The 27,412-nt window shown below is 48.2% G+C and overlaps 2 protein-coding genes across 2 annotated transcripts in view; one reads left to right on the top strand and one right to left on the bottom strand.

Moving 5' to 3' along the window:
• Window positions 1-6,799: 6,799 nt before the first annotated feature.
• LFNG (LFNG O-fucosylpeptide 3-beta-N-acetylglucosaminyltransferase) lies at window positions 6,800-27,114 on the top strand. Its single transcript, XM_039360880.1, has 8 exons — window positions 6,800-7,308; window positions 20,374-20,422; window positions 21,393-21,492; window positions 21,836-21,989; window positions 22,233-22,318; window positions 22,863-23,028; window positions 23,716-23,801; window positions 24,014-27,114. The coding sequence occupies exons 1-8, from the start codon at window positions 6,868-6,870 to the stop codon at window positions 24,078-24,080; spliced, it is 1,149 nt and encodes a 382-aa protein (XP_039216814.1). The 5' UTR covers window positions 6,800-6,867; the 3' UTR covers window positions 24,081-27,114.
• The window catches only part of TTYH3 (tweety family member 3), a 44,270-nt gene continuing 39,088 nt past the window's right edge, over window positions 22,231-27,412 (bottom strand). Inside the window, exon 14 of the mRNA XM_039360876.1 lies at window positions 22,231-22,365. Coding sequence (XP_039216810.1) covers window positions 22,279-22,365 — 87 coding nt within the window. The 3' untranslated portion in view covers window positions 22,231-22,278. The remainder of the gene's footprint in view (window positions 22,366-27,412) is intronic.

The raw sequence follows: 27,412 nt of genomic DNA, 5'->3' as shown, positions 1-27,412 counted from the left end.
CTTTTGATTGTAGAAGTCACAGACCAAATTCTTCTTCCATCAATCTTCTAGATCAATCTGGAGCAGAGGGAATTATACACCAATCAGGAGTTTTGGAAGTTTCCTTGTATCTTTGGAAACAGTTCCACATTATTTAAAAAAAAACATGTTTCAATTCTGACCCAATTAAAAACATGCGGATAACTTAAACTAGTTTAAGAATATTTATGAAAACAATGTCATGATAGTTTCATTATTTTGGAGAAAGGGGTAAAATATTATTGTTATTTTATTCTTTTCAAATATAAGCTGCCCAGAGTGGGGTCAGCAGCTATGAAATCAAATTAAACGGGGTTAATTAATAAAAATGAAGAGCGAAATGAAGTGGAATCCAACCCCTCCATGGAAGCCTGGTTGCTAGACTTTCTTTATCCCTTCCCCACACGGATTTCTTCCAAGTGTTTATTTGTATGCGGTTAAAAGATTAAATAACTTTTTCCCCAGGGAAAAAGTAGGAGGGATTTTTATCCTTGGTTAGCCATGAGGAACACATTCCAGGATAATGACAGTTATGCATGCTTGGGTTTTTGAGTGGACTTTTCAGTAAAATGTACATATATACATATATGCATATTTGTTTTCTGAGGTTTTCACGGGTGTTTGTATGTAGGTCTTTGGTTATTCGGGTTTTCTCCTGCGTCAAATTGGAAGTGTCTTGGTGACGTTTCGACGAAGTCTCATTCGTCATCTTCAGGCTGGTGTTTTTGGCTTCGTGCTCCTAGAAGCACGAAGCCGAAAACACCAGCCTGAAGATGACGAATGAGACTTCGTCGAAAAGTCGCCAAGACACTTCCAATTTGACGCAGGAGAAAACCTGAATAACCAAAGACCTACATATATACATATATACATATATACATACATATACCCCCCCTTCTCTCCTTTTTAGAAAACAAGCAAACCACTAGGGCACCCTACCCACAGCACGGATTGCTTCTGAAACGATCAATTCCATCACGAAAGAATTTCATTTCATTTAAACATGCCTCTTGCCTTGCCTCAAATCTGAACTACCGGCCTGGGTGGTTACATTCACCCAATGTGCTAAAACCATATCATTGCTTAGTTAGGGCTTAAGGCATTGAATGAGTCCAGCCGTTGTAGCTTGGTTAACAATCAAGGAGTCAGTTTGGTGCAGTGGTTAAGGAGTTGGCTAACAAACCAGGAGATGGTGAGTTCTAGTCCTGCCTTAAGCATGAAAGACAGCTGGGGTGACTTTAGGGCAATCACTAGGAGATGGTGAATTCTAGTTCTGCCTTAGCCATAAAAGCTGGCTGGGTAACTTTTGGCCAATCACCGGGAGACTTTGAGTTCCAGTCCCACTTTAGGCCTGAAATCCAATTGAGTGACTTTTGGCCAGTCTCTCTCTCTCTCTCTCTCTCTCTCTCTCTCTCTCTCTCTCTCTCTCTCTCTCTCTGCAGGATTGTTGTGGTGGGGAAAATAGGAGGGGGAAGGAATATTATGTATGTTCGCTGCAAGAAAGGTGAAAGCCTAATAAATAAATAAAATAAAATAAATCAGATTGATGGCTTAGGACTGTCCAAGCCAGTTCTACATCTGAGAAGATCGGCGCTCCTCAGCCACAAAGGAGGATGGAAACCAAAATGTTGGAGATCGATTAAACCATCCGCCCAGGTTTGGTGGGTGCCCTTTATTCGTTCTTCCACCCCAGTATGAAAAGTCAGCTTGACTGACATGCATGAGAAACCCGTGTGTGTGTGTGTGTGTGTGTGTGTGTGTGTGTGTGTGTGTGATGAGGACATCCCCTCCCACCACCTGCTTTCACAGAGCATGAAAGCTTTTTCTCTGGACCTGTTGTGTTGCTGCCACCCTTTTCTCTAGGCAAGAATGGGGTAACTAAGAAGGTTGTGGATGTTGCTGGGGATGGAAAAATGCTGAAGGGGAAGGGCTGTGTGTGTGTGTGAGAGAGAGAAAGGGAGCGAGAGAAAGAGATGGAAAGAGGGAGAGAGAGAAAGAGATGGAAAGAGAGAGAAAAAGAGAGAAAGAGAGGGGAGAGAGCAAGAGAGACAGAGAAAGAGAGAAAGAGAGAGAGGGAGAGAAAGGGAGAGAGGGAGGGAGAGAAAGAGGGAGAGAATGAGAGGGAGAAAAAGAGAGAGAGGGAAAGGGAGGGAGAGAGGGAACTCCTGCAGGGGCCGCCACAAAACTCCATTCAACCCACCAGAAAAGAAGAAATAAAATTCTTTTAACGGGGAATCAGTTTTTCTGAAAAGAAAGCCCCCCCTCCTTTGTCCCACGTCTTTGCTTACTGGTGAAGCGATAAGCTCCCCAACACATTAACCAGTTTTAACTTTGTAGGGTCCCAATGCATCTAACCCTAACCCTAATCCTAACCCTGTCCTAAACCAAATGACCCAAGTGAAACCCACAGGCACGTTTTGAGCACCGCCTTCTTCTGCCACGTAGTGGTCCCTTATCCCTCTCCCATCTTTGCTTCGGTCATGCTGGCTGGGGATCATGGGACTGTCTCCAGAACGGTGGAGCTGACCTTGAAAGAAAGAGCCAGCTGTTAAAGGGGGAACTTCAAGTAGCCTCAAGAACAGAAAGCGTGGGAAAAGGAACTCAAAACAGCCCATCCTTGGTTTTATGGAGTGTTAAGAAGCCAGGAGAGAAACTTGACAGGGTCGTTAAAGAGATTGTTATTCTACCCTACAACGAAAAGCAGAGGTGTCCACAGCAGGGGTCACAGTAAGACACAGGTAGTCCATTTAGTGACCGTTCGAAGTTACAACGGCACTGGGGGGAAAAAATAGCAGGATCGTTTTTCACGCTTACAACCGTTGCAGCCTCCCCGTGGTCACCTGATCAAAATCCAGACGCTTGGCATCTGATTCACATTTATGACGGTTGCCGTGTCCCTAGGTCATGTGATCCTCCTTTTGGCAACCTTCTGACAAGCCAAGTCAACGGAGAAAACCAGATTAACAAGCGGGTTGCCAGCTTAGCAACCGCAGTGCTTCCCTTAACAACGGTGGCAAGAAACAATGTCATAAAATGGGGCAAAATTCGCTGAACCCATTTTGCTTAGCAACATAAAATTGGAGCTCAACTGTGGTCGTAAGACGAGAACCATCAGTAGTGGACATAACTTCTTTTTTTCTTTTAAAGGGCAAGATTTCAACTGCCTGATGGTGAGGGCCATCTTGATGCATTTGGCCTTCTTCTCCCCACGGGAGTGTCCGATCAAGGTCGTTCCTGGAATCTGTGCCTGGCTTGGATCTTGACCAGGCCATCCTGAAAGGCTCAGCAGATCCACGCCAGGCTGAAGGAACCGAACAGTGCTGTCGCAAGCCAGGATCTGCCTGTTGACGTCCCTCAAGCTCACTTCAAACTTCCTGCCTGAGATAGACGACAACCCAGGCTTTGCACACATGTGTCTCCGACCTATTGTTTCTCTCCCCCTCCCTTTTTTGCATTGTTTCCACCACCCCACCTGTTTTGTTCTAATCCTGGGTTTGCAAAAGCTTCTGAAGTCAGCCGGGCGGAGAAGCAGGGCTGAGGGTGGTGAGCTGGTTGCTTTGTCTGGATGAAACACACCAACCGCTTTCCCGCAAGGCCAAGGGGGCATGGGCAGGGCAGAGAGGCCTCCGAGCCAGCCCCCAAAATAACCCCAGAGACACGGGCCTTGGGGGGGAGGGTGGCACGAAGGGGGGGAATGTTTGAAGGAGAGCCAGAGAAGCAGGTGGCTGCGGGGTGTGAGATTTCGAAGGCCACCGCTGGGTGGGAGGGAGGCCGGCTTGCCCCTTTGACTTGCAAAGTGTGCTTCCCAGGCTCCCCACAGGCTGGGAAAGGAAGTCCCCGTCGCCTGTCCCTCGTTAAGGCCGCAGGCTTTCTGCCTCACAGACAGGAGGGGCTCATCGCCCGGCGGGTGAAATGTCTCACCTTGAGAAGGAGTGGCCGTTTGTCTCCCTAAGAACCTGCAGAGAGACCTTCCCAGGCGGGGCTGGTTCCCATCAGCTCAACTGCCCATCTTCCCCCCCCCCAGCCCAGAAGAGGACAAACGGGCATCTTTGGTTCATGTCCCCCATCTCACCCCTGCCTTGCTGGGTCACCTTTTCCCAGTGGAATCAGCTTGGCCAGTTCGACTGATGACACCCCCTCCCCAATAATAGCAGTGACCCCTCTATGTAAGTGGCTGTTTTTCAGTGATAGCAATTTTCTTTTGGGATTCATGATTCCTTGCCTCCTTCCTTCCTTCTTTCCTTCTCCTTCTGCCTCTCTCTCTCTCCCTTCCTTCCTCCCTTCCTTTCTTTTTTCACCTTCCTTCCTCTGTCTCTCTCCTTCATTCCTTCTTTCCTTCCTTCCTTCCTTCCTTCCTTCCTTCCTTCCTCTGCCTCCTTCCTCCTTCCTTCCTTCCTTCCTTCCTTCCTTCCTTCCTTCCTTCCTTGGAAATTCCTTAGTTCCAGGTTGCTTCTTTCCTTGATTGGTTTCCATCCACTGCTTCTTCTCCTGCCTTCATGTGCTTTGGAGAATGGCTTGACCCCCTCCTCTTCTTTGGGGCAGCCCCTCAGATACTGGAAGGGGACCTGAATATCTTCCAAATCAATCCTGCTTGGGAAGAGAGCGGACAGTCTTCGGCCCGTCGGGGCCTTGGCTCAGGGTTCAGCAGACAGTCATCTGGCACAGCCCCAGCCAAAATCCCAACATGACGCCTGTAGGGGAAGTCTGGGGAGGGGACGGCCGGCTGGGATCCAGCCTCTTCTCTGGGGAGCTGTACTCAGATGAAACAATTAGTCCAAGCGGAAGTTGTCTTTCTGTCCCGCTGAAGTGGCTGGCGCTGCTGTTGGCAGCCACGCTTTCCTTTCCAAAGCCCGTGCCACTTAATGCCCAGCCACCAGCCCACCACCCCTCCCTCCCAGATTCTGCCTCCAGCCAAAGGGAAAAGGGAGGTCCATTTATAGACAACTCAAAGAGGTGGGGGGCTTCGTGGTGGGGACACTCTGCAGGCCTGGCATCCTCAGAACCTGACAGACCCTCCATTGCTGGCAATCTGGTGCAGCTACGGCCAAGAGCTGATCAGCAGGGCAGGAAACGGAAAAGCAGAAGTCCAGCTGGAGAAGCTAACATCTGCCTGATGCATCTCCAGCCAAGACACCAAGATATAGGCTGGCCTCGAGTAGGGGCACCCTTGCATTTAAGAGAAAAACAGAGTTGGAAGGGACCTTGGAGGTCTTCTAGCCCAACCTCCTGCTCAAGCAGGAAACCCCATACCATTCCGGGCAAGTGGCTGTCCAGTTTCTTCTTCAAAGCCTCCAGTGACGAAGCCCTCACAAATTCTGGAGGCAAGTCGTTCCATTGGTTAATTTGTCCTCCCTGTTGGGAAGCTTCTCCTTAATTTCTCTTTCCCTCGCTGTCTCTCAAGGGCAGGCAAGGGGGCAGCCTCTTCCACCATGCCCCAGAGGCTGGATTGGGAGGGCAGGGAAAGGACAGCTACGGACACGTTGACGCCATCCCCCACAGCTGGCCTGCTGCGATGACCAAAGGCTCCTGCAATTTTGCAGCCGGCTGGGATGATGGGGTGGGGGGGGAAGAGGGGGCTGTGGCGTGTGAAACAGATGCTCTGACACCTTGAGACCCTGCTCTGCATTCTCAGGTGCCAAAACCCCTTAATGGGGTGGCTTGACAAGGGTGTGCCACCTTCTTTTCCCAACTGCTCTGGCCCCCAGAGTTTGCATAACAATCCAGCCAGCCGCGAGTTGGCTGGTTGGCTTGGCTAATAAACCCCAGATGACTCTCAGCCCAGAAGCAAGACCCAGTCAAATGTTTCACTCCTTCCCTCCTCTATTTATGACGGTAACTTAGGTCACTTAAGCTTCGTGATTAATGCGGGCAAAATGCTCAACGGTTCTCCGTGCCTGTCCATTCTTGCTTCCAATGAAGGCAGAGGCAGCTTTGTAGATCTGGAGGGTGGCTGGGCAGTGTGTGTGTGTGTGGGGGGGTCTTGTTGCTCAGCCAGCATTTTTGCATCTTCCCCCTGGGCCGGCCGAGTTGGGAGTTGGGGTCCACCAGCATCCAGAAGGCTGCAGCTCCCAACACCTAGAGTGAGGAAGGTGTTACTGGGTGCTGGGGCTCTGCTCCATGGATGGGCTTGGAAAGAGGGGTTCACTCAGTCCTGGGTTAGCATCACCCGCTTGGCTAAGATGAGGCTGGTTGGTTTGGGGGTTCCCCATGCCTGGGAATGCAGTGGGCACATTGGCCAGCACGGACAGAGGTCATTTGAGGAGGGAGTCACTCTGTGAGTGAGATAGGGGGTGCCTAAATTTGGCAAATAAATAAAAAGGAGGGCTTGGATGAGTGTTTTCCGATATCAGCCAGTTTAAGTTGGTTCCAGGAAGGAAGGAAGGAAGGAAGGAAGGAAGGAAGGAAGGAAGGAAGGAAGGAAGGAAGGAAGGAAGGGTGAAAAAGAAAGAAAAAAGGTGAAAAAGAAAAGGAGGGAGGAAGAGAAAGAAAGAAAGAAAGAAAGACAGAAAGAAAGAAAAAGAAAGAAAAAGAAAAAGAAAGAAAGAAAAAGAAAGAAAGAACCGTCGCTTTCTTTTACAGCCCCCTTCACCCTTCTCTCCTTCCACCCTCTCCCCCCCCCCCGGCTAAGCCACGTGGGAGACCCGAGGCCAGCCCAAAGACCCCGCCCTCTTTCACCCGTGGGCGGGGCGGGGGGCGGCCGGCCCCTCCCCGCCCGCCTCCCTCCTCCGGGGCGGGCAGGACGGTCGGGGGGGGGGCGCGGAGGGAGGTTTTAAAGGCGGGCAGCGCCGGCTCCGGCCGAGGCGCGGCGGGGACGCTCTGGGGGCTGCCAGCTTCTCCGCGAGCGCCGCGATGCTGACCAGCTGCGGGAAGAAGCTGCTGCTGTCTCTGCTGGGCTCCACGCTGACCTGCCTTTTGGTGCTGATGGGCGAGCAGCCCAGCGGCCCGGGGATCCGCGACGGCGGCCACGGGGGTCTCCTGCTCCGGCGGGGGGCGCAGGGCTGGCGGCGGAGCGGGGAGCCCCCCGGGCAGGAGCCCGACCCGCAGATCCGCTCCTTCAGCGGCTACTTCGGCCAGCTCAGCCGGGCCAAGAGGGAGGCTGGCGGCGGCGGGGGCAGCCACGGCCCCGCGGGGGGGAGGCAGCCGCAGCAGCCGCCCCCCTCGGCCCCCGCCGCCCCCCGGGAGGAGATTTCGCCCAGGGACGTTTTCATCGCCGTCAAGACCACCAAGAAGTTCCATAAGGCGCGGCTGGAGCTGCTGCTGGACACCTGGATCTCGCGCAACCCGGAGATGGTAAGGGGGCAGGGGACGGGGCGTGTGGGGGTCCCCTTTGGAGAGGACGGGGGGGCGCTTGCTTTGAACCCCAGGCCTCTCTGACCTCCCCCCAAACCCGCCCTCCGGGTGCTGGAAGAAGGACCGGCCCTCGGGGCATCCTCAGGAGCCCCCTTTCCCGGCCCAGGCCGGCGGCCCTCTGCACGAGGACAGGGGCGCTCTCGCTCGCTTGGGGCCGGGCGCTCGCAAAAGCGCGGGCGCCTGCAGCGATGGGCAGGGCGCGGAGGCGGAGGCTGCGGGCCCGCCGTGCCAGGGAAGCGGGCGGCGGGGGGTGGGGGGTGGGTGGACGAGTCGAGGCAGGCTCGGCGCCTTGATCTCCGCCCGGCCCGCCTCTGCCCCCGGGGCTGGAAAGTGAGGAGGCACGCTCCGGCCCGCGCTGCCTGCCTGCCGCCTCCCGCCGCGCTCTTCCCCTTCCCGCCGCAGCCGGCGGGGGCTGCAATCGGCTGGCCCGCCGGCGGGGCGCTCTGTGCATGTTCAGAAGTCTCCTGGAAAGCCGCCTTGGCTGGTGGGGTCGCAGCTTCACCTTCGGGAGGGCCCGAGGGGAAGGCGAGGAGGGGGCGGGGGGTGTTTCTCCTGTAAGGAGGAGGGGGCGATCCTAGGAGCGCCCCTAACGCCCGGGGCTAAGGGGAGGGGGAACGTGGGCGCAGGTTGCACGGTGTGAGTTGACTTCGGTGGGGGGGGTTTCTTGAGTTGGGCTGATTGGGGGGGGACTCAGCTGGAATTCGGGAGGGGGGGTTGAAGGGCTGCCTTTTAATGCAGGGACAGGGCAATGGGGAGGGGGCTTGCCTTAGCTGGCTGGCATCATGGGTCCCATCCTACTTCGGGGTCAGGGTGACTGTTTCCTTCCTCTCTTCTCAGAATTGCCATTGCTGGAGACAGTTGCTGTAGGTTCAGACCCTCAATACATATGCCTAGTATTCCAAGTGACATTGTAGTAGAGTATCTCAGCTGGCTGGGAGCAGATGGAGAGGAAAGCCGGTTTAAAAAATGTAGACCTCTCTGTGTGAATGTGGTCTGTGAGGATCAAAGTTTGAAACTGGTATTAAAAAAACAAAAACAACAGCATCTCATTCGGGGCCTCGAAAAGAGGCATGGAAAGTGAAGGTCCAGCCTCAGCCCCCATCTTTGCTCCATCCTTGCAGCAGTGACCCTATGGTCCTCATCCCCAAACTGAGAACATGGGCATTGGGGAAGAGAGGGTAGCGATGTCACGTATCCTATTTGCATCATTTGTTGAAGAGGGTTGGGAGGCCAGTGGAACCAGTGGAACAGCTTGCCACCAGAAGTTGTGGGTGCTTCCTCACTGAAGGTTTTGAAGAAAGACTGGACAGTCAATTGTCTGGAATGGTCTAGTGTCCCCAGCTTGGACTAGAAGATCTCTTGAGGTCCCTTCCAAGTCTGTTATTCTGTGACTGTGGTTGACCACAAGGAGGGCAACTTTTTGAACCCCAGAAGGGTGAATGCTAATCTCAGATTGGTCCTTCTGGAAATCTTGAAACCACATTCCCACCACAGGCTAAACTATAGTTTGTTTAGCTAAGATTTAGTATATCAGCTGCCGTTGTTTAGGTCTGTGCAGTGCATGACCCAAACTAAGCAAACCGCATTAATACTGTGTGTGTCTGTGTGTGGTGTGTGAACTGCCCTTGGCTCGACAAGACAACCAGTTGATCTGTAAGGCTGCACACACAAACACACAGTGGCACAGGTACGGTTGTGTTCAGTCTGTTTGTACTGTCCAGGTGGAACAGATGTTCAGACTCGGCCTGGACCTGAATCAGCTGAATTTTATCACGCCCCGAACTCCGATAAAGAGGTTAAAAAAATCACTACACTTTTGCAAGTGGCATTTACAGGGAACGACCTGTTTCAAAGAGGTTTATGAGATGGAACAGAGGTTAATAAATCCTTTCCCCACTATTTAGCAAACATCACCTATATAGATACAGTGACCTTTATTCTAAAGGGCAGCCCTTTACTTTCAGAAAGCTGTTTTGTTTTTTGTTTTTTTGAAGTTTTGCTTGTTTTTTCGTTCTCGAATTTTCCTTTGAGAAGCAAAGTTGTAAACATAAACAGTTCAATTTTTTTTATCCTTCTGAACTTATGTCATATCTGCCTCCTTTTTACGTTTGCTTTTGTTTTTTTCCAAGAAAATGTGGTCACTGTGGCTATATTGACTAAGTAGACGGTTTTAAAAAAGCATTGTTAGTTTCTCTAGAGTAGGAGAGGCAGAATAATAGTATTTCTCCCCCAAACACAATAAAATGCAGAGGAACAATAAGAGTGGGGGGTGGCAGCACCCCTCCCCTCTGTGTCTGAGCTTTAAGGAGTCGCTGAATTGTTTAAAATCAGTTTACCTCGAGATCCCAGCCGTGAGAATTACGAATTCTCCCTTTTCCTGAGATGCCTGTTTATTTCTCCCGGGCCCCCTCCTCTCCTTTCTCCCCAAGGAGATGGGGCTGGGGGACCATGAAATGGCCTTTAGATCACCAGACTGAGCTTGTCAAATTAGAAATTGGAAGTCTTTCTTTAACATCAGAGAAAAAAAAGGAGGACGGAGAAAAGTTCTCAGGCTGGTTTGGGGTGAAAAGGAGGGTGCTTCTAAGCATCCTTTGGATTTACCTCTCCTTGGCCTTCATCTGTGGAGACGTACAGCAGTTTTGGGCCTTCTTGTAACCTCTCAAAGGAAACGAAATAAATGTGGGCCCACAGTCTCTTCTCTGTGGAATGCTTGGTGCCCTCTGAGCTTGGTGGTTTTCTTGTAGATGTTTCATGACCCAACTAGGTAACATCATCATGTTAGAAGGGAGGAGGGTGTACAGGGAGGAGGGGGAGGAGGAGGAGGAGGAAAACACATCGGGGCCCTTGTGTTTTCCGAGTTTGATAGTTTTCTTGCAGACATTTCATTACCACACTAGGTAACATCAATGCTAGAAGGGAGTGGGGTTTGTGGAATGGAGGAGGAGAAGGAGGAAGAGGAAGAAGACTGTGGGGTCTTTGGTGCTCTCTTGGTGCTTTTCTTGCAGACGTTTCATGACCCAACTAGGTAACATCATCAGTCTCTTCCCTGCTAAATCAAGCCTAGTGTTGAAGCCCAGAGGATTCATTTAATAACCGTGTTACTAACTTAACAAGTGCAGAGATTCACTTAACAAGTGTGGCGAGAAAGGTTGCAAAATGGGGCAAATGTCACTTAACAAATGTCTTACTAAGCCGCAGGAATTTGGGGCTCAATTGGAGCTGTAAGTTGAGGACTACCTGTAATATTTGAGGGGGGGAGTCTTCTGCCACAGCACTGTGAGCATTACAGCCGAGAGGGACAGAGATGCTTCTGGAAGTAGGTCTTTAAGCGTCTCCTCTGCGGAGTGGTGGGACTACAGATCCCATAAGGGGGAGAGGTGGGGAATGGTGGTTTTTCCATACCTATAGGAGGCCAGCCTGGAATGGTTTCTGCCCCCCCATCCCCCCCTCCGGCCCTGTAGGGTCACTTTAGATAACCATCTCCCCCCCTTGGCATTTGGCAGGCAAGTGGGGTGAAAAAGCGGTGTTTTGATGGCCAGCCCAGAGCTTCAGCTGCTGCGGTTCTGGGAGGCCGCAAAAGGCCCATCTTGGGAACGGCTCCCCCTTTTTTCCCAGCGATTCTGCCTTGTGTTTTTGGGGGGGAAGAGAAGAGAGTTTGTTCCACTTCGTTTGTCCTTTGGGCTTCCCAGCGCTTGGCGGCTCGGCTCTCACGCTGTCTTTCCCCAGGCAGGCTAACAAAGCCTCTTTTCTCTCGGGGGCCGAGAGGAGAGTCCCCGGCTGCCGCTTGTGTGGTACTTCGGCCGTGGGAACACTGGGGTGGGGGGGTGTTGGGGGGGGAAGGCAAGCTGGAGCTAGCAGTATCCAGGTCAGGTTGCACAGAAATGAGGGGCTGAAGGGAGAGGCTGGGCAAACCGGCAAGCAGAGGGACCAAAATAAATCTGTCTTTTTGAAAAATCTCCCTTGTGGGGCAAGCAGGAGGGAGGGGATGACCCCCCCTTGCACTTCTATTTTGAGGCCTTTTTCCCCACCTTCAGCTTCACCTTGGCCTGAGCACGCCCCACAGCATTTACAGCTAGTCCTCAACTTGCGACATTTTTGTTTAGTGACCGTTCACCGTTACAACAGCACCGAAAAAAGCGACTTTTGACGGCTTTTCGCAGTCACGACCTTTGCAGCGTCATGTGATCGAAATTCAGAGGGTTGGCAACTGACTTGTACTTATGACGGTCGCAATGTCCAGGGCTCACCTTTGGCCGCCTTCCGACAAGCAAAGTCAGTGGGGGAATCCGGATTCACTTAACGGCCAGGTTGCTAACTTGCCAACTGCCGTGATTTGCTTAACAACGGAGGCAAGGAAGGTCATAAAATGGGGGGCAAAACTCACTTAGCGAATGTCTCACTTATTCATGAAAAATGACCTGCAAAGTTTCAACTTGCTGGCTGGGGGGAATTTACCTTCCAGTTGCCCAGGTTGAGAACCAGACCGAGATGTTTCTCTCAAAGCTGAAACTTTGCAGGCCATTTTTCACAGATTCCCCAAATCTGTGGGTTAAGACCATCTGAACACTGCCCAGCTCGTGGCCAGTTTTGGGGAAGCAGAAGTGTTCACCGTGGCTCCATCTCTGTTTAGGAAAAGCATCATCTCCAGCCAGTTCAAAGATTGCCCAGTAAGACCGAAACTTTTGAACCCTACTGAATTTTGCAGAGGGCTGGTAGTTAAGCATTGGAGAACTTGTCGTCGTTGAGCTGGGCTGAGCTTCTGTTTTTGCCTCTGTTCTTCCTCTTTTGGATCTTTTCAGACTGAGATTTGGAAATTTTCAAGCTCTTGGAAATTCCCAAGGCACTGCCATCTGTGACAAGTATCATCTTTCCTGAAACACACCTCCCCCCTGGTTTTTCAACCTTTTGAATCAATCTTTCCTCCCTTTCTGTTAAGGGACCCATCATCACCAGGCAGAAGTCATAGCTATTTGGCAGTTAAATATTAAATGGCTTGCCCTGTAGGTTAAAGTAGTTTTCTACCTGGATCGCACATCCTGAAATTCTCTCATGCTTCATTTGCTTGGATCAGCCAACTGGAATTAGGCTTCCTAAACCTTAGATTGTCCCCATGGCTTGTTCTGCAAACCATCAAGAAAACCATGGCTTAGCCCAACATGGGAATGGAGCCTCTTTTCGGATCCTTCTGGGGGAACTAACCAGCATCAGCAAACCTTGTCAGTTTCGCCAGGATCCCCCTTGCAACCGGGTGCCCATTCAGAACAAACCCTGAATATTTGTTCTGAGTGGGTTGATGAGTCTGTGTTTTTGTGCTGAATGGGTGAAATTCGCCAGGGCTTCCTTCCTTTGGCCCGCAAATAAGTTAAGCATTAAAGAAAGGTGCGCATGTGTAGGTTACTAGTAGTTGTAGAGGTGAGGGATGTTCAAAACAGCCACAGAGTTTGCAGTTTCCAAGGTATGAAAATGTCAGATGCATTTGGGCTTCAAGGCGTCCGCCTGCCTGTTCTCCACCTTCCTTGTTTAAGCCTTTAAAGTTATCTTCCTTTTCGGTTGCTCTGAGCGTTTAAAACAGTTATTACAAGAAGTGAAACCTCAACTTACGTCCTTCCTTCCTGTGGTTGTAGCTTGAGCTGCAGGCAGAAGTCTCTGCTGAGAGCAGTTCTACAAACTGCAAATCGGCAAACAGACGAGAGCTGACTTCACAAAATCTTTGGTCAAGCTGAGAAAAAGGTTTTCTTTTCCTTCTAAGGAGGAAAATTGATCATGGATACGTTTCAGGACATCTCGGGAGCCTGAAAAGATAGGTCAGCTAGGGAAGGTTGGGAGGGGGGCTCCACTCTGCCCCTTTTAAAAAATAAATTCTTTTTTTTTAATTCCAGGCTGCCTTGAGATAATTTGCTGTTCGTTGTTCGGACACTGGTGTTTGCATTTTAGACTTAGAATTCTGTGCTGTTTAGGAAAGTTCGGCTGGAGGTGGTGGAGGTGATGATGATAATGATGGAAAGGAAGACCTGAAAATCTTGAACTTTTAGGAGGAGTTTGTAAGAGGATGTTTTAAAAAAATATATAGCTGGGTTTGTTTAATCACTGTCTGATTCACTTAACAAGCATAACAAAAAGGTTCTAAAATCAAGGTCTCACTTAACATCAGTCTTAGTAGTGGAAATTCTGGTAGGTAGCTCCCTCCATATCCTTCCCTGTCTCAAAGGAGGGAGATGATGGTTCCCCTCCTCCTCCTCCTCCTCTCCACAAACCCCAGTGCCTTACTAGCACTGATGATGTTACCTAGTTGGGTCATGAAATGTCTGCAAGAAAGCAATCACGCTCAGAGAGCACCAAGGACCCCACAGTCCTCTCCTCCTCCTCCTCCTCCCAGAAGTAACTTCTGACAGCTAATTCAGAGGTTAAAAACTCTTGGCCAACAGAGAGAGGAACCGAGGCGAACCAGGAAAGTGGCGGGAAGCTCCCTTGCCAAATTCCTGATGCGGTGAAAACTTTGCCCCGACAGGATCACACAAGCAAACCGATCCTCCTCCTGGCATTAGGGCCAGAGTGTGGGGAGATCCGTCCTTCCTTCCTTCCTTCCTTCCTTCCTTCCTTCCTTCTGCCAGGAAGGGGCTGGGTGGGCCGGGTGTTTCTGCAGCCAGGGCTGGCCTTTCCCTGACAGGAGCTGGCGGAGGGGCTGTGGCTTCCTCTCCCTCATCAGGGCTGGAAGATGCAAAACCAAAAGAGACAGACCCTCTTTCTAGGGGATTCAAGTGGATGGGGTCAAGTGTTTGCTTTTTTTTCCTAGAAGAAGAGCAAAATATTTTTTTTTTTAAAATGACCACACTTACATCCCTGGAAATTTCAGGTTTGCTCCTTAAAGTGCTTCCAAATAGAAAGCTTTACCCCTTCCTTCCTTCCTTCCTTCCTTCCTTCCTTCCTTCCTTCCTTCCTTCCTTCCTTCCTTCCTTCCTTCCTTCCTTCCTTCCCCCCACAACTCCCCAGGAGCAACAGGGTGTGTGTGAAACCCTCCAAATCTTTGCAAAGGCAGAAGACTCTTGGGTTTTCCCCACCCCCCCCCACCCCGCCGAAGCCGTAGCCAAGTGGCCCAAACCAGATCGGCAGCGCTGCCAGCAGATCGGGCCGAGCCCCGAGCTCTCCACCTGTGTTTAGAGTATAAACAGTAAGCCAAGCTGTGTTTATACTGTACACAGAAGCCACCGAGGTTTTTTCAGGGGGCGTGGACGGTCTGCACTGCGGCACGCACCCCGGCCTGCCTGCCTGCCTCTGCCTGTCTGCTCCAGGGCAGAAATTCTAGCTGAGGTGCAGAAAAATTTGGAAGCTGAAGCGGGGGTTGGAATGCGCTGCTCTGAAAGCAGTGCCCCCCCAAGAGAGAGAGAGAGAGAGAAAGAAAACAAAGGTCGGGCAAGAAAGGGGTCTCCAAATTTGGGAAAAGAGGACACAGGCTGGTTTGTGATGATGGGGGCCAGTCTGCGTGATGGCAGCCATGGGCATTCGCCACCCCAACTTATGTGTGAACGAGCCCGTGCAAAACCTTCATGGCCGTAGAGTCCTTCGGAGCTCAAGCCGCTAGTCCTCATGTTTTGGAAGGCACTGCAGCCCCCAAAGGAGTTGTTAAGCAAGCGTGCCCGATTTCACGGGGGAACCTATGTTGGGTTTCGGTGCCATTTCAAGCCTTGCAGGGGGCCAAACACGTGATTCATTGCTCTCCCCTTGGGCGTCTGCATTAGCTTTGTGTTGTACACAAGGGCTGGGTTCCGATTCAGTGTTTTAGTAAACAATCCCTCTTTGCAACAGCTCCAAAGAGATGGAGATGGTTTTTCCTGCTTCGTTGGTGCAGACACCTTTCCCAGACCTGGCAAGAGAGACAGCCGAAAAAGCTGAGCGGATGCAGCCCTGCCTGTCTCCACCTCTCCTGGGGTGCAGGACAGGCCAGGATTTGAATGTGCAGCTGTTCATGATCTTTCGAAGAAGGTCTGTTTCGAGAGTTTCTTCGTGGCTAGTTTCCAGTGCTTTCCCCTCAAAAAGAACTTGCAGCAGCAAGCCGTGCCTTTACAGGTGTGTGGACATCGGAATTGCCCAGGTAGCCCTTAACGACCGCATTAGGGACTGGGAAATTCATCTTGAAGCCGTGCGGTTGTGAAGTGGACCATTACACAACTCAGGAGGAGTCTGGAAGCATCTGCTCAGATTTTATGCAAAGACCCAAGTTTTTGTCAGCAGCAGCAACAGCAGCAGCTGTTGTGAGAAGGGAATCTCCCATTCTTCTAGTCCTCCCAGAGTAATTGGGGGATCTGACAGCTAGCATGCAAACCTGAGCACATTTGTGGTACACACCAGGAGAGGTTTTGCACACCCTCGCTGCCTCTTTGCCTATTTGGCTGGGCGCCCTTAAAGGTCAGAATTTGACTTTCTTGGCCAGGAAGTTTAATACTTCTGATACAAATTGTAAACTGTGCTGTCGATGCCAAAAGCAGGTGGCTTAACAGAGGTGTTAATAATTGTGAAAAAGAGATATTCCTTTCTCTGTATTGGCTGGCTGAAGCTCCTCAGATGAACGAAAGATGCAAAAGACATGAAAATTGCCCAGGCCAGATTAACTATCCAAAATATTCCAGGATTTTTTTTCCCTTGCTCTTTCATTTTTGGGGGAAGGACTACAACAGAATTTGAGATGGTTAAGCCCTTGGTGAGGTGATATTTTCTTCTTGTAGATAAATGTGAAATGGACAGAACTGCTATTTCTCCCTTTTGCCCGTTTCTGCTGGGTTTCTCTATTCTTGCAAATAGACCCCAAATTATTTCTTTCCTGTAATCCCAGCAGCCCTTAAGAGAGAGGCAGATGTCTCCTTGAGTTGAGCAGATCCAATGAAGGTCATAAACCAGGGCCTCTGGTGGACCGCAGATGGAGGAGAATAACCAAGGTTAAAACAAACAAACAAACAAACAAGGTTAACAAACAGGAGAAAATGGGAACTTGCTAAATATGAGGTTTCCGGCCCCAGTTTTCCAAGAAGACCAGCATTGGGCAAAGCAAGTTCTGCAGAAGAAAAAGGTCCAGAGGTTAATTGCTTTATCAACATTTATTACAGTTCCTTAAAGTCAGATTGCTGTTGGTGCAAAGGTCAACAGGAGGAGATCTATGCATTTTTGTGGGGGGTGTTGTGTTTGATGCCAAGGCAAGCAGACAGTCTTGGCCTTCAAGCCTTTTCCAGCCATGTTTCTGCCAAGGTCATCGGCAGGAAAGGTGGGGAGGCCTCTCTCTCAGGACCCAAGAGGTTGGCTCTTGCTAGGATGCCCCAACCGGCAACTTGGAGGAACTTTCAATTTACGGCTTGTAGCTTGGACAGGAAAGGGAAGTGAGTCACGAAAGCACGGGGAAATTAGGGCAGAGGGAGAAGAACGGGCATGACCGATGGGGCCTCACTAACTGAAGAACCGTCTCAAGGTCTGTTCTGGGGGATCCTGGATCTCTATGCCCAAAATCCTGACCTGGTGAGAACCGCTGGGTTGTTTTCTGATGGGACTGGGCTATTGTTCTCCAGGAGTCCACACATCCTGTGTTTCTTTCAACTGTAGCCTTTAGAAACAATGAGGTTTCCTGTCTATCCCCCAGGCTGGGATGCTTGGACAATGCAGGCTCCAACGTCAAGCTAGGGGAAAGAAGCCATCTTCCCCCCCCCTCCTTTAGTTTGAAAAAGCTCCTTTGGCAGAGACAAGGAAGCAGAGCGGCCATGGCTGATTGTATCTCTGGCACAGAGTAAACCTGAGCGGGAGACGGCATGTCCCACATGGAGAAAGTCTCCTTGCTTAAAAGATGATGAGGTTCTCTTCTGCTCGGTGGGACATCGTTGCTCTTCCAAGCAGGGTTAGAAGATGTACAGAAGATGGGTGTTGTAGGAGAATGAGTGGCGGGAGCTGGGGGCGGAGTTAAAAGAGGAATCGGCCTAGAATCCCTAAGTAGCCACAAGCGAACTAAGTCCAGCCACCTTGAGTGCCGCTAACGCCTATCTAATTCCAAGCAGGTGTCTACGGTTAGCCGAGAAGATTCCTGTACAAAGGCTTTTAGCAATAAAGCAGTTTAGCTGAATCGTCATCTGGGTCTGGTCTTGAGTGTCTGACAGATGGCCTGTTGACCAAAGGTTGACTCTGATGTAGCACCATGGCACACAGCTGGAGAATAACAGAATAGCAGAGTTGGAAGGGACCTTGGAGGTCTTCTAGTCCAACCCCTTGCTCGAGCCGGAGACCCTACACATTTCAGACAAATGGTTGTCTAATCTCTTCTTAAAATCCTCCAGTGACGGAGCACCCACAACGTCTGGAGGCAAGTCCAGATTACCACCATCATGCATATCCTCAAAAGGAGAAGTTTCTGGGCAGTTTCAACAACTTTATAATAGTTTCTGGGGAGGGAGGCCCAGTTTTCTGGAGACCTCTCGCCAAGACTGGGCTTCTCCTGCTTCCGAGAAGAGGCGTTGGCTTGATTCTTGGCATCTTCTGGATAAGCAGCCTGGGTATTAATCAAATAAAAATATAATGGTCTCCCTTTGGGCTATTTTTAGCAGGCTGCAGATGAGCAAAAGACTATTTTTGGGTGCGTAGTTGCTAGCGACGGCAGGCCTGATCTAATCTAGTAAATATGATGGTTTTCCCCCCCTCCCTTTCCTTTTTTTTTTATGAAATTCCCATTAACAAGGGTTTCCAGCAGAATCTGGCCTTTCCTTATTAGCAGGCCGGCCACGATTCCAATGAAGTCCTGTTCCTCTCTTGTCCTTAAGCCCCATTGCTTTGAAAAACTCAGAAATAACTGGGAAGACAGTTGAACCATTGAGTAGGTCTGCCGGATTCAGATGCAAAACTCCAGATGACCGCAAGGGGAGCCAAGGAGCTTGGTTGCCTTCTGTACTTTTGTAGCCAGGGGCCAGCGTCTTGCTAAGGCCTTAACCTAACTCTTCATGACTTAACCTACCTGGCAAAAAGCAAAGATGGAACAAAGCCCAGCATCAGCCAGGCCTTTATCGACACGCATGCACCCTTTTTATCAAAAAAAAGTTTTGTTTTCTTGATACCCAGGCTGCTTCTTCTGCAGGATGCCAGGGATCAGCCGGAGGTACATAAGTTGGCATGGTGTGCAACTGTTTGCAGCAAGAGGGGTGAAGAAATTTGTTCTGGACACCTGGTGCAAGTTTGCTGAGTTTGTTGTTTCTTAAAACATGCAAACCGTAATACCGTTTTATGGTTTATTTAAAGATGGTGCAGTAGGATTATCTCAGTTTGTAGGACAATAAACTTTTCTTGTTGCTTTTCTTACACATACTTATGTGGTTTTTCAATTTTCTTTTTTTTTTTTTAATGGAAAGACACATTATAAATCATGGGGGCGGGGGCTGACCTCTGAATCCGCAGGGCCAAAATCTGGCAGGGCACCGAGGGGCTTCTACAAAGGGCCAGGATGGGGGGGGGAGAGGAGGAGGGAATCTCTTTTTTGTTTTCCTGCTCTGTGAATCTCCCGTTTCTTTTCTCTCTGTCTTTGCGATTAAACCAAGTTTTGGCTGTAGACACCCTTCCCAAACATCTCTGGCCTCCCTCTGGTTAACCAATCCAGCTGTATGCTAATTGAGAGCAAGTTTCAGCCTTCCTCTTGCGTTAAGTTGGCTGGGAGACTATTGTTCAAAGTCTGCCTGGGTTCCTTGTCGGACCTCCCCCCTTTTTTTAATGGGACAGGAATGAGGGGCAGAGAACAACCCATGGTCCAAGTTAGAGAGAAAAACTTTTCTTTCTTTCTTTCTTTCTTTCTTTCTTTCTTTCTTTCTTTCTTTCTTTCTTTCTTTCTTTCTTCCTCTCATTTCCATCTTTTCTTTTCTTTCTTTTTTTCTCTTCCTTCCTTCCTTCCTCTCATTTCCATCTCTTTCCTCTTTCTTTCTTTCTCTCTCTCTCTTTCTCCTTCCTTCCTTCCCTTTCTTTTTCTCCTTCCTTCCTTCCTTCCTTCCTTCCCTTTTTCCTTTTCTTTCTCCCTCCCTCCCTCTCCTTTCTTCCTTCCTCTTCCTCTCTCCCTCTCCCTCTGTCTTGGTTTGGCACGACCATCCTCTCTTCTCTCCCAACCAGATCCTGAACAATCACCCTCCTTGCCAGCCCTGCCAGCCTCCCCAGCAGGCAGCTGAGGCCAGGCGCTCCCTCTGTCAATAAGAAAGTGCAGCCAGGCAGGTGCTGGAGATGGCAGGGTGGGGCGCCTTCCCCCGCCTTGGCTGATGTTCAGGTGGCCGTTGGAGGTGAACCACCTCCAGGCAGGAGGGTTGGTGTTGCCACCCAGTTATCAGTCGAGCCTGAGGGGCAGGTGTGGGGGAGGATGAAGGGCAAGGTTGGCAACCTTGAGTTGTGGTGGTGGTCACAGCAGCTTAGATGATCCCAGAAGGTGGAAGCAGGCAGACCTTGGGAGGGTTGGGGGGGGGGTCGAGGACCACAGCAGGTGTGCAGAATCCCCCCAATTAATGCAAATTCTCAATGCCACATTTCAAAGGCAACAGATGGACAGGTGAGCCCAACCTCGGTTTCTCACCTGACCTTCCCAGGCTTTTGAAATCTTTAATCAATAACCTCTTTGCAATGCAAATGAAGCTTTTGCTCCAGGCTGGGTTTATCTTCACTTTGTTTTCAAAAGTTCTCCTGGGCCTTGTGCAAAAAACTTGAGATCTCCCTGAAATGCAGCAAACTCTTACACGTGCATCAAAGAGCTTGCTTAACAACTAGGCTGTTTACCAGAAAAAAAAAAACAGGCCTGGTTTGCATCCCGCTCTAAACTTCAAATCATGATTTATGCAACGGAATGTTTAACCCAGGCATGTGTGCCTTTATGCAAATCGCCCTCAATGGCTGCAGTTTGCATGAGATTTGAATGTGCAATCTAGATTTGTCACCATAGGTACCGTAATAATACTGTTGGCTTGACGTGACTGAAGGCAGCACATTCCTAAATATTTTTTCTCTCTTCCTCTTTAGACCTACATCTTCACGGATGGAGAAGACAAAGAGCTCAAGCAGAGAATTGGTGAGTTGATGGATTTCCTCTTAGGCAGGTGTTGAAAATGCCCCCTTCTTACAGACCCTTCTGGTGGGATTCCCAGGGAATGTGGTGATTAACTTTCCCGAGGGAGGGGGGAAGGTGGATACTTACTCAGTGAGTGTTTAATGGGACCCTCCCTCCCTCCTCCTTCTCCTCCTCCCAGGCTAGTTCAGACCCTCCTATTCTTCTGATGCTAATGGGCTCTATTCATGCCCTCAATGGATTCCTCTCCAGACAGCCAAAGGAGTAGCAGGTGGCAAATGATGAGAAAAATCAGGCTTGAATAGCAGGACAAGGACTTCTCCCCCTGTTAAAAGGGGACTGGAAAGATCCAGTTTGCTGTTTCACCTCCCACATTTTCCTTTCTGAGTTAACACTTGGCTGGGTTAAAGCTGGGAACAAAGGAAGCTCCCTTTGGTCAACAAGAAGGAGAGGAGAATATATCTGAGTTTGTCTTGGCTAACATTTAAACATCTGCAGAAGGTGGCTCCTAGTCCACATTTGTGGAGGAAATGTTCAGGGAATTACTTGAAGCTTTAGCTACTATGAGGACATGCAGATTCTCCATAATCCAAGGTCATGGTTGTCCCAAAGGTGTTTTTTTTCCAAAAGGCAACTGGACTTTGTTTTTTGTTGACGCAGGGATGACTGTCTTGGTCACAGAGCTGGATCATTCCTCTAGCTGAGAACTTAAGCAATATCCTAAGCTGCTCAAGATGTATCCATAGGTGTCGGATAATGGAAAACATCATAAGCCAGATGGGTCTATAAGAGGAAAAATATCCATAGTTGGGCATCTCTTTTGTGAGGACCACCATAATGTCCTCAAAGAGTATGCAAAATGTTTGAAAAGTATCCCCTTTGCTGGGCCTAATAAAGATCCTTCTCATGTTATGGATTTTTGAATTCAGCTATAGTAACTTCACCTTGAATATTTTTCCTTGTCTCTCTTCAGGAAACATTGTCAACACCAATTGTTCTGCTGCTCACAGCCGTCAAGCCTTGTCCTGCAAGATGTCGGTGGAATACGACAAGTTCATTGAATCTGGACGAAAGTAAGAGCAAAGAAGAGGTTGGGTGAGGAGGGAGAGTTGAAGCTGTGGTTTGTAAAGCTGTAGGATCTGGACTCCCTTCTTTTGGAAGGGAAATTAGTTCAGAAGTGGAACATCTCCTTGATCCATGCAAGTTCAACATTGGCACTTAAATGGAGGAGTGAATTCTTCTCCATTGTCCTTCTTGAATATGGTCTGGATGTGGTGATCCTGCCACTGAAGTTCAATTAAAATGCTTAAATTCTAGAGTTCTTGATTCCTAATGGATCAAAGATCAGAGATCCAAGCATCTTTGAATTCTCTGGTTCCTGACCTAACCTCAGTCTTGTTTTCATCCTTGCATTAGGTGGTTTTGCCATGTGGACGATGATAATTATGTGAATGTCCGGATGCTGGTCAAACTGCTCTCCAGCTATGCTCACACACAGGATATCTACATTGGGAAACCCAGTCTGGACAGGCCTATCCAGGCCACTGAGAGAATCAGTGAGAACAAGATGGTAAGCCAACAAGGAGAATGAGGGGACTTGAGGGTCAACATTCAAGGTTGTCCATGTGCATCTTCTGAGGGACTCTCCTGCTTCAAAGAGGCATCTCTTTCTTGGAGAAGACCTTGGATGGGATTCTCTCCTTGGGTCCCAACTAGTCTCTGGGAAGTTGACTAACGCTTTGACTCCATGTACTCTTCGGTGTCAAAGAAGAATTTCTTGAGTCTTCATCTCTTGATTCTTTTCATCCCACAGCATCCGGTCCACTTCTGGTTTGCCACTGGTGGTGCTGGTTTCTGCATCAGTCGTGGTCTGGCACTGAAGATGACCCCTTGGGCCAGGTAAGAGACTTTGTTTTGTTGAGTGTATAGTTGTTGCAATAGAGAAACTGGAGGATAAAAAAAAAAAAAGCAAGATACACACGTCAGCCACCCCTGACACATCTCAATGGAGGTGATGGGTTACAGATCAAACTCACTGTTGTCTATGGGCTATTAGCATCTTTGATGCAGAAAGCCGTTTCTTAAAAGTATAAAACAAGACACTTACTGGGACACGAAGGTTTTAGAGCTTTGTGCCTCCTTAATTTTCCAAATTCCCCTACGCTCTGCGTTTAACCTGTTGGGAACCCAGTTGGGACTTATTGAAATCATGGTTGAAAATGACACATGAATCCCTCACCTGACATTCCCTTCCTTTGGAGAACCACATTATTGACTTGTGTTTGCACTTACACCTACACAAATAAAAATGTTATGGCTTTTAATGTTAGATTTTCATCCTTTTTGTGTTTTCAAATTGCGAGCAAATGGAATAACGAAAAATCTTGCCCGTTTTCTCTCCCTCCTCCTCAATTCTCGTCCCTCCCTCCCTCCCTCTCTCCAGCGGTGGGCACTTCATGAGCACGGCGGAAAAGATTCGTCTCCCTGACGATTGCACCATTGGGTACATCATAGAATCTGTCCTGGGGGTGAAACTGATCCGAAGTAATCTCTTCCACTCCCATCTTGAGAACCTCCATCAAGTGCCCAAATCAGAGATCCATAAGCAGGTAAAAATGCTACAGGATTTAAATCATCCAGGCCCAGAAACAAAACATAGAAATACAGATGTTATCAGAGGTTGGAAATCTGGGTCAAACTGACCCCCGCTGAAATCATCCTGGGAAGAAGGCTACAAAGTTGGCCAGGAGACCCCATCTCCCCCCACCCAAAATATACGTTCTGATGAATTGATATTTTGGGATGGACAACTCCATTTTGGCAGCCACTTGGGGAGAGTTGCTAAAGGAATAACAGAGCTGGAAGGGACTTTGGAGGTCTTCTAGTCCAACCCCCTGCTCAAGCAAGAGACCCTATCCCATTTCATATAAGTAGTTGTCCAGTCTCTTCTTGAAAACCTCCAGTGATGGAACACCCTTGACTTCCAGAGGCAAGCTGGTCCACTGATTAATTGTTCTCAGGAAATTCCTTCTTAATCCCAGGTTGCTTCTCTCCTTGATCAGTTTCCATCCGTTGCTTCTTGTCCTGCCTTCTGGCACTTTGGAGAATAGCTTGACTCCCTCTTCTTTGTGGCAGCCCTGAGCTACTGGAACACTGCTATCATGTCACCCCTTGTCCTTCTTTTCACTAGACTACACAAACCCAGTTCCTGCAACTGTTCTTCATATGTTTTAAAGAGAAGCATCTCTTTGTTGCACTTGTAGCTCAACCTTGCATTTCCCCCCCTTTTTCCCAAGGTCACTTTGAGTTATGGGATGTTTGAAAACAAGAGGAATTCCATCCATATGAAGGGGGCTTTCTCCGTGGAGGAAGATCCTTCCAGGTAAGAATCATATCTGTCTGTCATCTGAATTAGCTGAAATTTACACCATCTAAACAAGTGAATCGCTGCGCTGCTTAAGTGAATAACCCGGTCCATTGACTTTGTTCATCGGAAGTTCTCAAAGAGAATCCTATCACCCCAAGACATTGTAATTTAGATCACAACCTGTGTGCTGATTTGGATTAATCCCAAACCCCCTTTTTATCTTCTAGGTTTCGCTCCATCCATTGCTTGCTGTACCCGGATACGCCTTGGTGTCCTTCCAACGTCGTTTACTAAAAGTCTTGACGTCCCCTTAACCTCATCCCGAGTTCCCCGGTATCCGAAGAGCTTCTGGGACCTGTATTTTTATCATTAGTGTGTGCGTGTGTGCGTCCTTTGTTTGCTGTGAAGCAATGAGCTCCTAATTACGGTGGTTCATTCACAGTGTATGTGTGTTTCCTCCGGCTGCTGTGTGGTCTTGTGTTCCTCGCTGTCCACGCGGTGACTATCAGGGTATAAATATTTTAGAAGCTTCCTAATGAAAGAACAATTGTTACAGGTTTTTTTTTTCCCAGCCCTCCCCTTCTTTGCAAGGGCTTCAGGCTGGTTGTGTATTGTGAAAAGGTCTTTTCTATCTGCCATCTGCTGAACGCAACGCTGCAGGTTTCTTGCAGAAAAGGCTTCCTTTCCCCATAATATAATATTCTTTTCTTTCCATCCATTTCTTACGAGCCGTAGTACCCAGAAAAGCCCAAACCGCTGCAGGGTGCAAACGGCCAAATCTGAAATACTTTTAAACCATGTGTTGTGGCAGATGCTAAGCTGATATAGAATTGCCCGTTTTAACCGGTCGCATCAAAGAAACGGCAAGCGTTTCTCAAATTTGCAACTTTAAAAGGGGTGCCTTTCAATTCCCAGAATTCAGCCTTCCATCCTTCCGGGGTAGGTAAAATGAGGACCTAGATTGTTGGGGGCAATGTAAATATATATATACATTGCTACCGCTTAGAGAGTGCTTGCACTTAAAGTGGTATATAAGTCTCATAAATAAATAAATTCCCCGGCCAACTTCCATGTAAAGCGTACGGGCTGGGAAATTCTGGGAGCTGAAGTCCACCCTTCTTAAAAAGCACAGGCTAGGGAATTCTGGGAATTGAAGTCTTAAAGTTGCCCAGTTTGAGAAACACTGGACTAATGCTTAACCTGGTTATGTAGTGGTTTGGGCTGTTTGAGGACATCAACACCTGCAAGATGGATGTTCACAGACTTGGAATCAAAGCCTGGATGCCACCTTGCAGATGTTCACCCAGACCTCTCCTCCCAAATCTGCTTTTTCAACTGGGGTCCTTTAGCTTTGTGGTACTCCCCATTCCAAATCTTTCTGGCTGGGAACTATTGGATCGGGAATCTAACATAGTTGGAGGATGCCTGCTTGAAGAAAAAACAACTTTTGGCCATCGGTTGTCTTTCTTCCAATGTTTGCCCACCTTTTTTCCCATCCTGCTTGTTCCTTCCTGCTTCTTCAGGCTCTGCGTAATTTTTCAGATGAAGGTTTACATAGGAAACAGACTTTTGTTGATTTGCTCTGTATGTGTTTTTGTACATTTTTGTTGGGGGATGTTTTGGGGTTGTTCCTTTCCCCCGTACTATGTGTAGACTTCCCTCTGAGAGGTGCCTTTTATTTTTTTCCCTAAATTCATTAAGAGCTGGTCTCTTGAACATTCGCTGTTTTCAGTTGCACTGAAGGGAGACTCAAACGATAAAAGAGAGTTTTTTGTCAAGGAACTATTATCTAATCCTTTTCACCCTGGCCTCAATGACTTTACTGAAGCTTGGTGGGCTTCTTACAAGTAAATAGGCAAAGGATTGCAAACTGCACCTAAATCCAGAACTATGGAACGCAGCCAGGCAGAATTAAATAAATATTCAATACCAAATGTATAAGCAAAAGGTTGATAGCAGATTGGAACGCTACAGCTCCAGAAATCCTCAATTCCAATCTTAATTTATTATTATTATTTGCAAACGCTTACTTGGCTGTATTCATAGTTCTGTCTTGCTGCACAAATGCCTGTGTAGATTCAGAATTTTAGATCCTTTGGAAGATGAAATTATTTTGATTCTACTAAATATATATATAAAATGAGCAATCCTCTGTGGAATTTACGCAGGAGGAGATCCTACCGTGTTGAATGGGATCTGTTCCCAGGAAAGCACAAAATAGGTGGCCCACGACATAGGGCCCCAACTGAATTAATATTTAAGTAAGTAATTTAAGTAATATTTAATTTTACTTACTGTAAGTAAGTCTTTAATTTTATGGACCAATTGGGAGGAACCAGTGTCCGTTAAAGCCAAATGTTCATTAAACCCAACGTTATGTAACGCCCGTGAATGTTACCTGTTCATAATATTTATGTTATATACCCATGTACTTTACAAAAAAATATGTGGGCGCGTGGTCTGATTTACGAAAGAGCAGACCAAGCTGTTGTTGGCTGAAGTCGCCCAAATTCAGATATTGTCTGTAAAATCCAAAGTCTGTTGAATCAGGGTCTGTAAAATTGAGATGTTATCGTAGCAACATCCAGACTGTGATTGGTAGAGAATGACTTGTGTTATTAATTTAAAAGGACTATAAAATGTTGGAAGCAATGAGGGATCCTATATTTCTCTTGTAAGTTGGACGTGGTGTTGATTCACCGTCTCCCTTCGTTGTAACGCCTCTGTCAATGGACCAAGGTGATTTGGCTGCAGCATTTGCACCTCAAGAGTTGCATTTAACTCTCCTGCAAAATGCCACATAGCCTTTTCTTCCTAGGTCCCAAAGGCAGAGATGGAGAGCCGAAAGCTTCCCTTGCAAACAAAAAGAAAACAAAAACAAAAAGAGAGGCCCATACTGGGTAGTGTTTGTAAATATTTTATTGCAACAGTGTTATTTACTGTGCTTTTTTTTTTAATGTTGAGTCTGATTTTGACAAAAGTGCGTTTAAAAGTGGTGGATCAGCAAAAAAAAAAAAAAGAGGAAAAACTGTTGTTTTTTTCCTGGTCTGTTGAAAGAACGAAAATACGGAAAAAGTTTTATGTTGTTTGACACTTGTCTGTAATTTATAAATCCCAGTATCTGGGATGTTGCTTTCTGTAAAGTACTGTACATATATAATGTGATTCTCGCTATAAATATATAAATATTAAAGAGGAATAATGCAGCATGTGTGGGAGGGAAACAATGATTAATATTCTCAGGGAATTAAACCTGATCACCACCACAGAGTGCCTGTGGCTGATGTCTTCTCTGTGCTTTCAATAAAAGAATTTGTTGGCTAATTAATTATTTGCAGCTCTTCTTTTTTTGGACCACTTATTGCTTTCTCTGCTTCCTTGGGGATTCTGGGAATTGAAGTCAACACGTCTTCAAAGTTTCACACGTCTTCAAAGTTTCCAAATTTGAGAAAAACCTGAAGGTCCCTCCCAACTCTGTTATGCTGTTCTAACTCATAAGAATTAATCTCGCTTGTGCCTAGAGCCTTCGGATCCAGGAAGAGGAGTGGGTTGGACTAGATCTCCCAAGGTCCCTTCCAGCCCTGTGATTCCATGAGTCTGATTGAGAAATTTACAGGTAGTTCTCA

The sequence above is a fragment of the Crotalus tigris genome, unplaced genomic scaffold, assembly GCF_016545835.1.
Source record: "Crotalus tigris isolate CLP2741 ecotype Arizona unplaced genomic scaffold, ASM1654583v1 scf7180000019173.45859301935:6455823, whole genome shotgun sequence".
In the NCBI taxonomy this organism is placed as follows: Eukaryota; Metazoa; Chordata; class Lepidosauria; order Squamata; family Viperidae; genus Crotalus; species Crotalus tigris.
Note: the sequence above shows the minus strand (reverse complement) of the source record. Positions and strands in the feature narration are given on the sequence as shown.

Coding starts and splice junctions, on each gene's coding strand:
- LFNG (XM_039360880.1), top strand. CDS start 6,868: ATGCTGACCAGCTGCGGGAAGAAGCTGCTGCTGTCTCTGCTGGGCTCC. Junction 7,309..20,373: donor TCTCGCGCAACCCGGAGATG/GTAAGGGGGCAG, acceptor CTTCCTCTTTAG/ACCTACATCTTCACGGATGG. Junction 22,319..22,862: donor AAGATGACCCCTTGGGCCAG/GTAAGAGACTTT, acceptor CCCTCTCTCCAG/CGGTGGGCACTTCATGAGCA.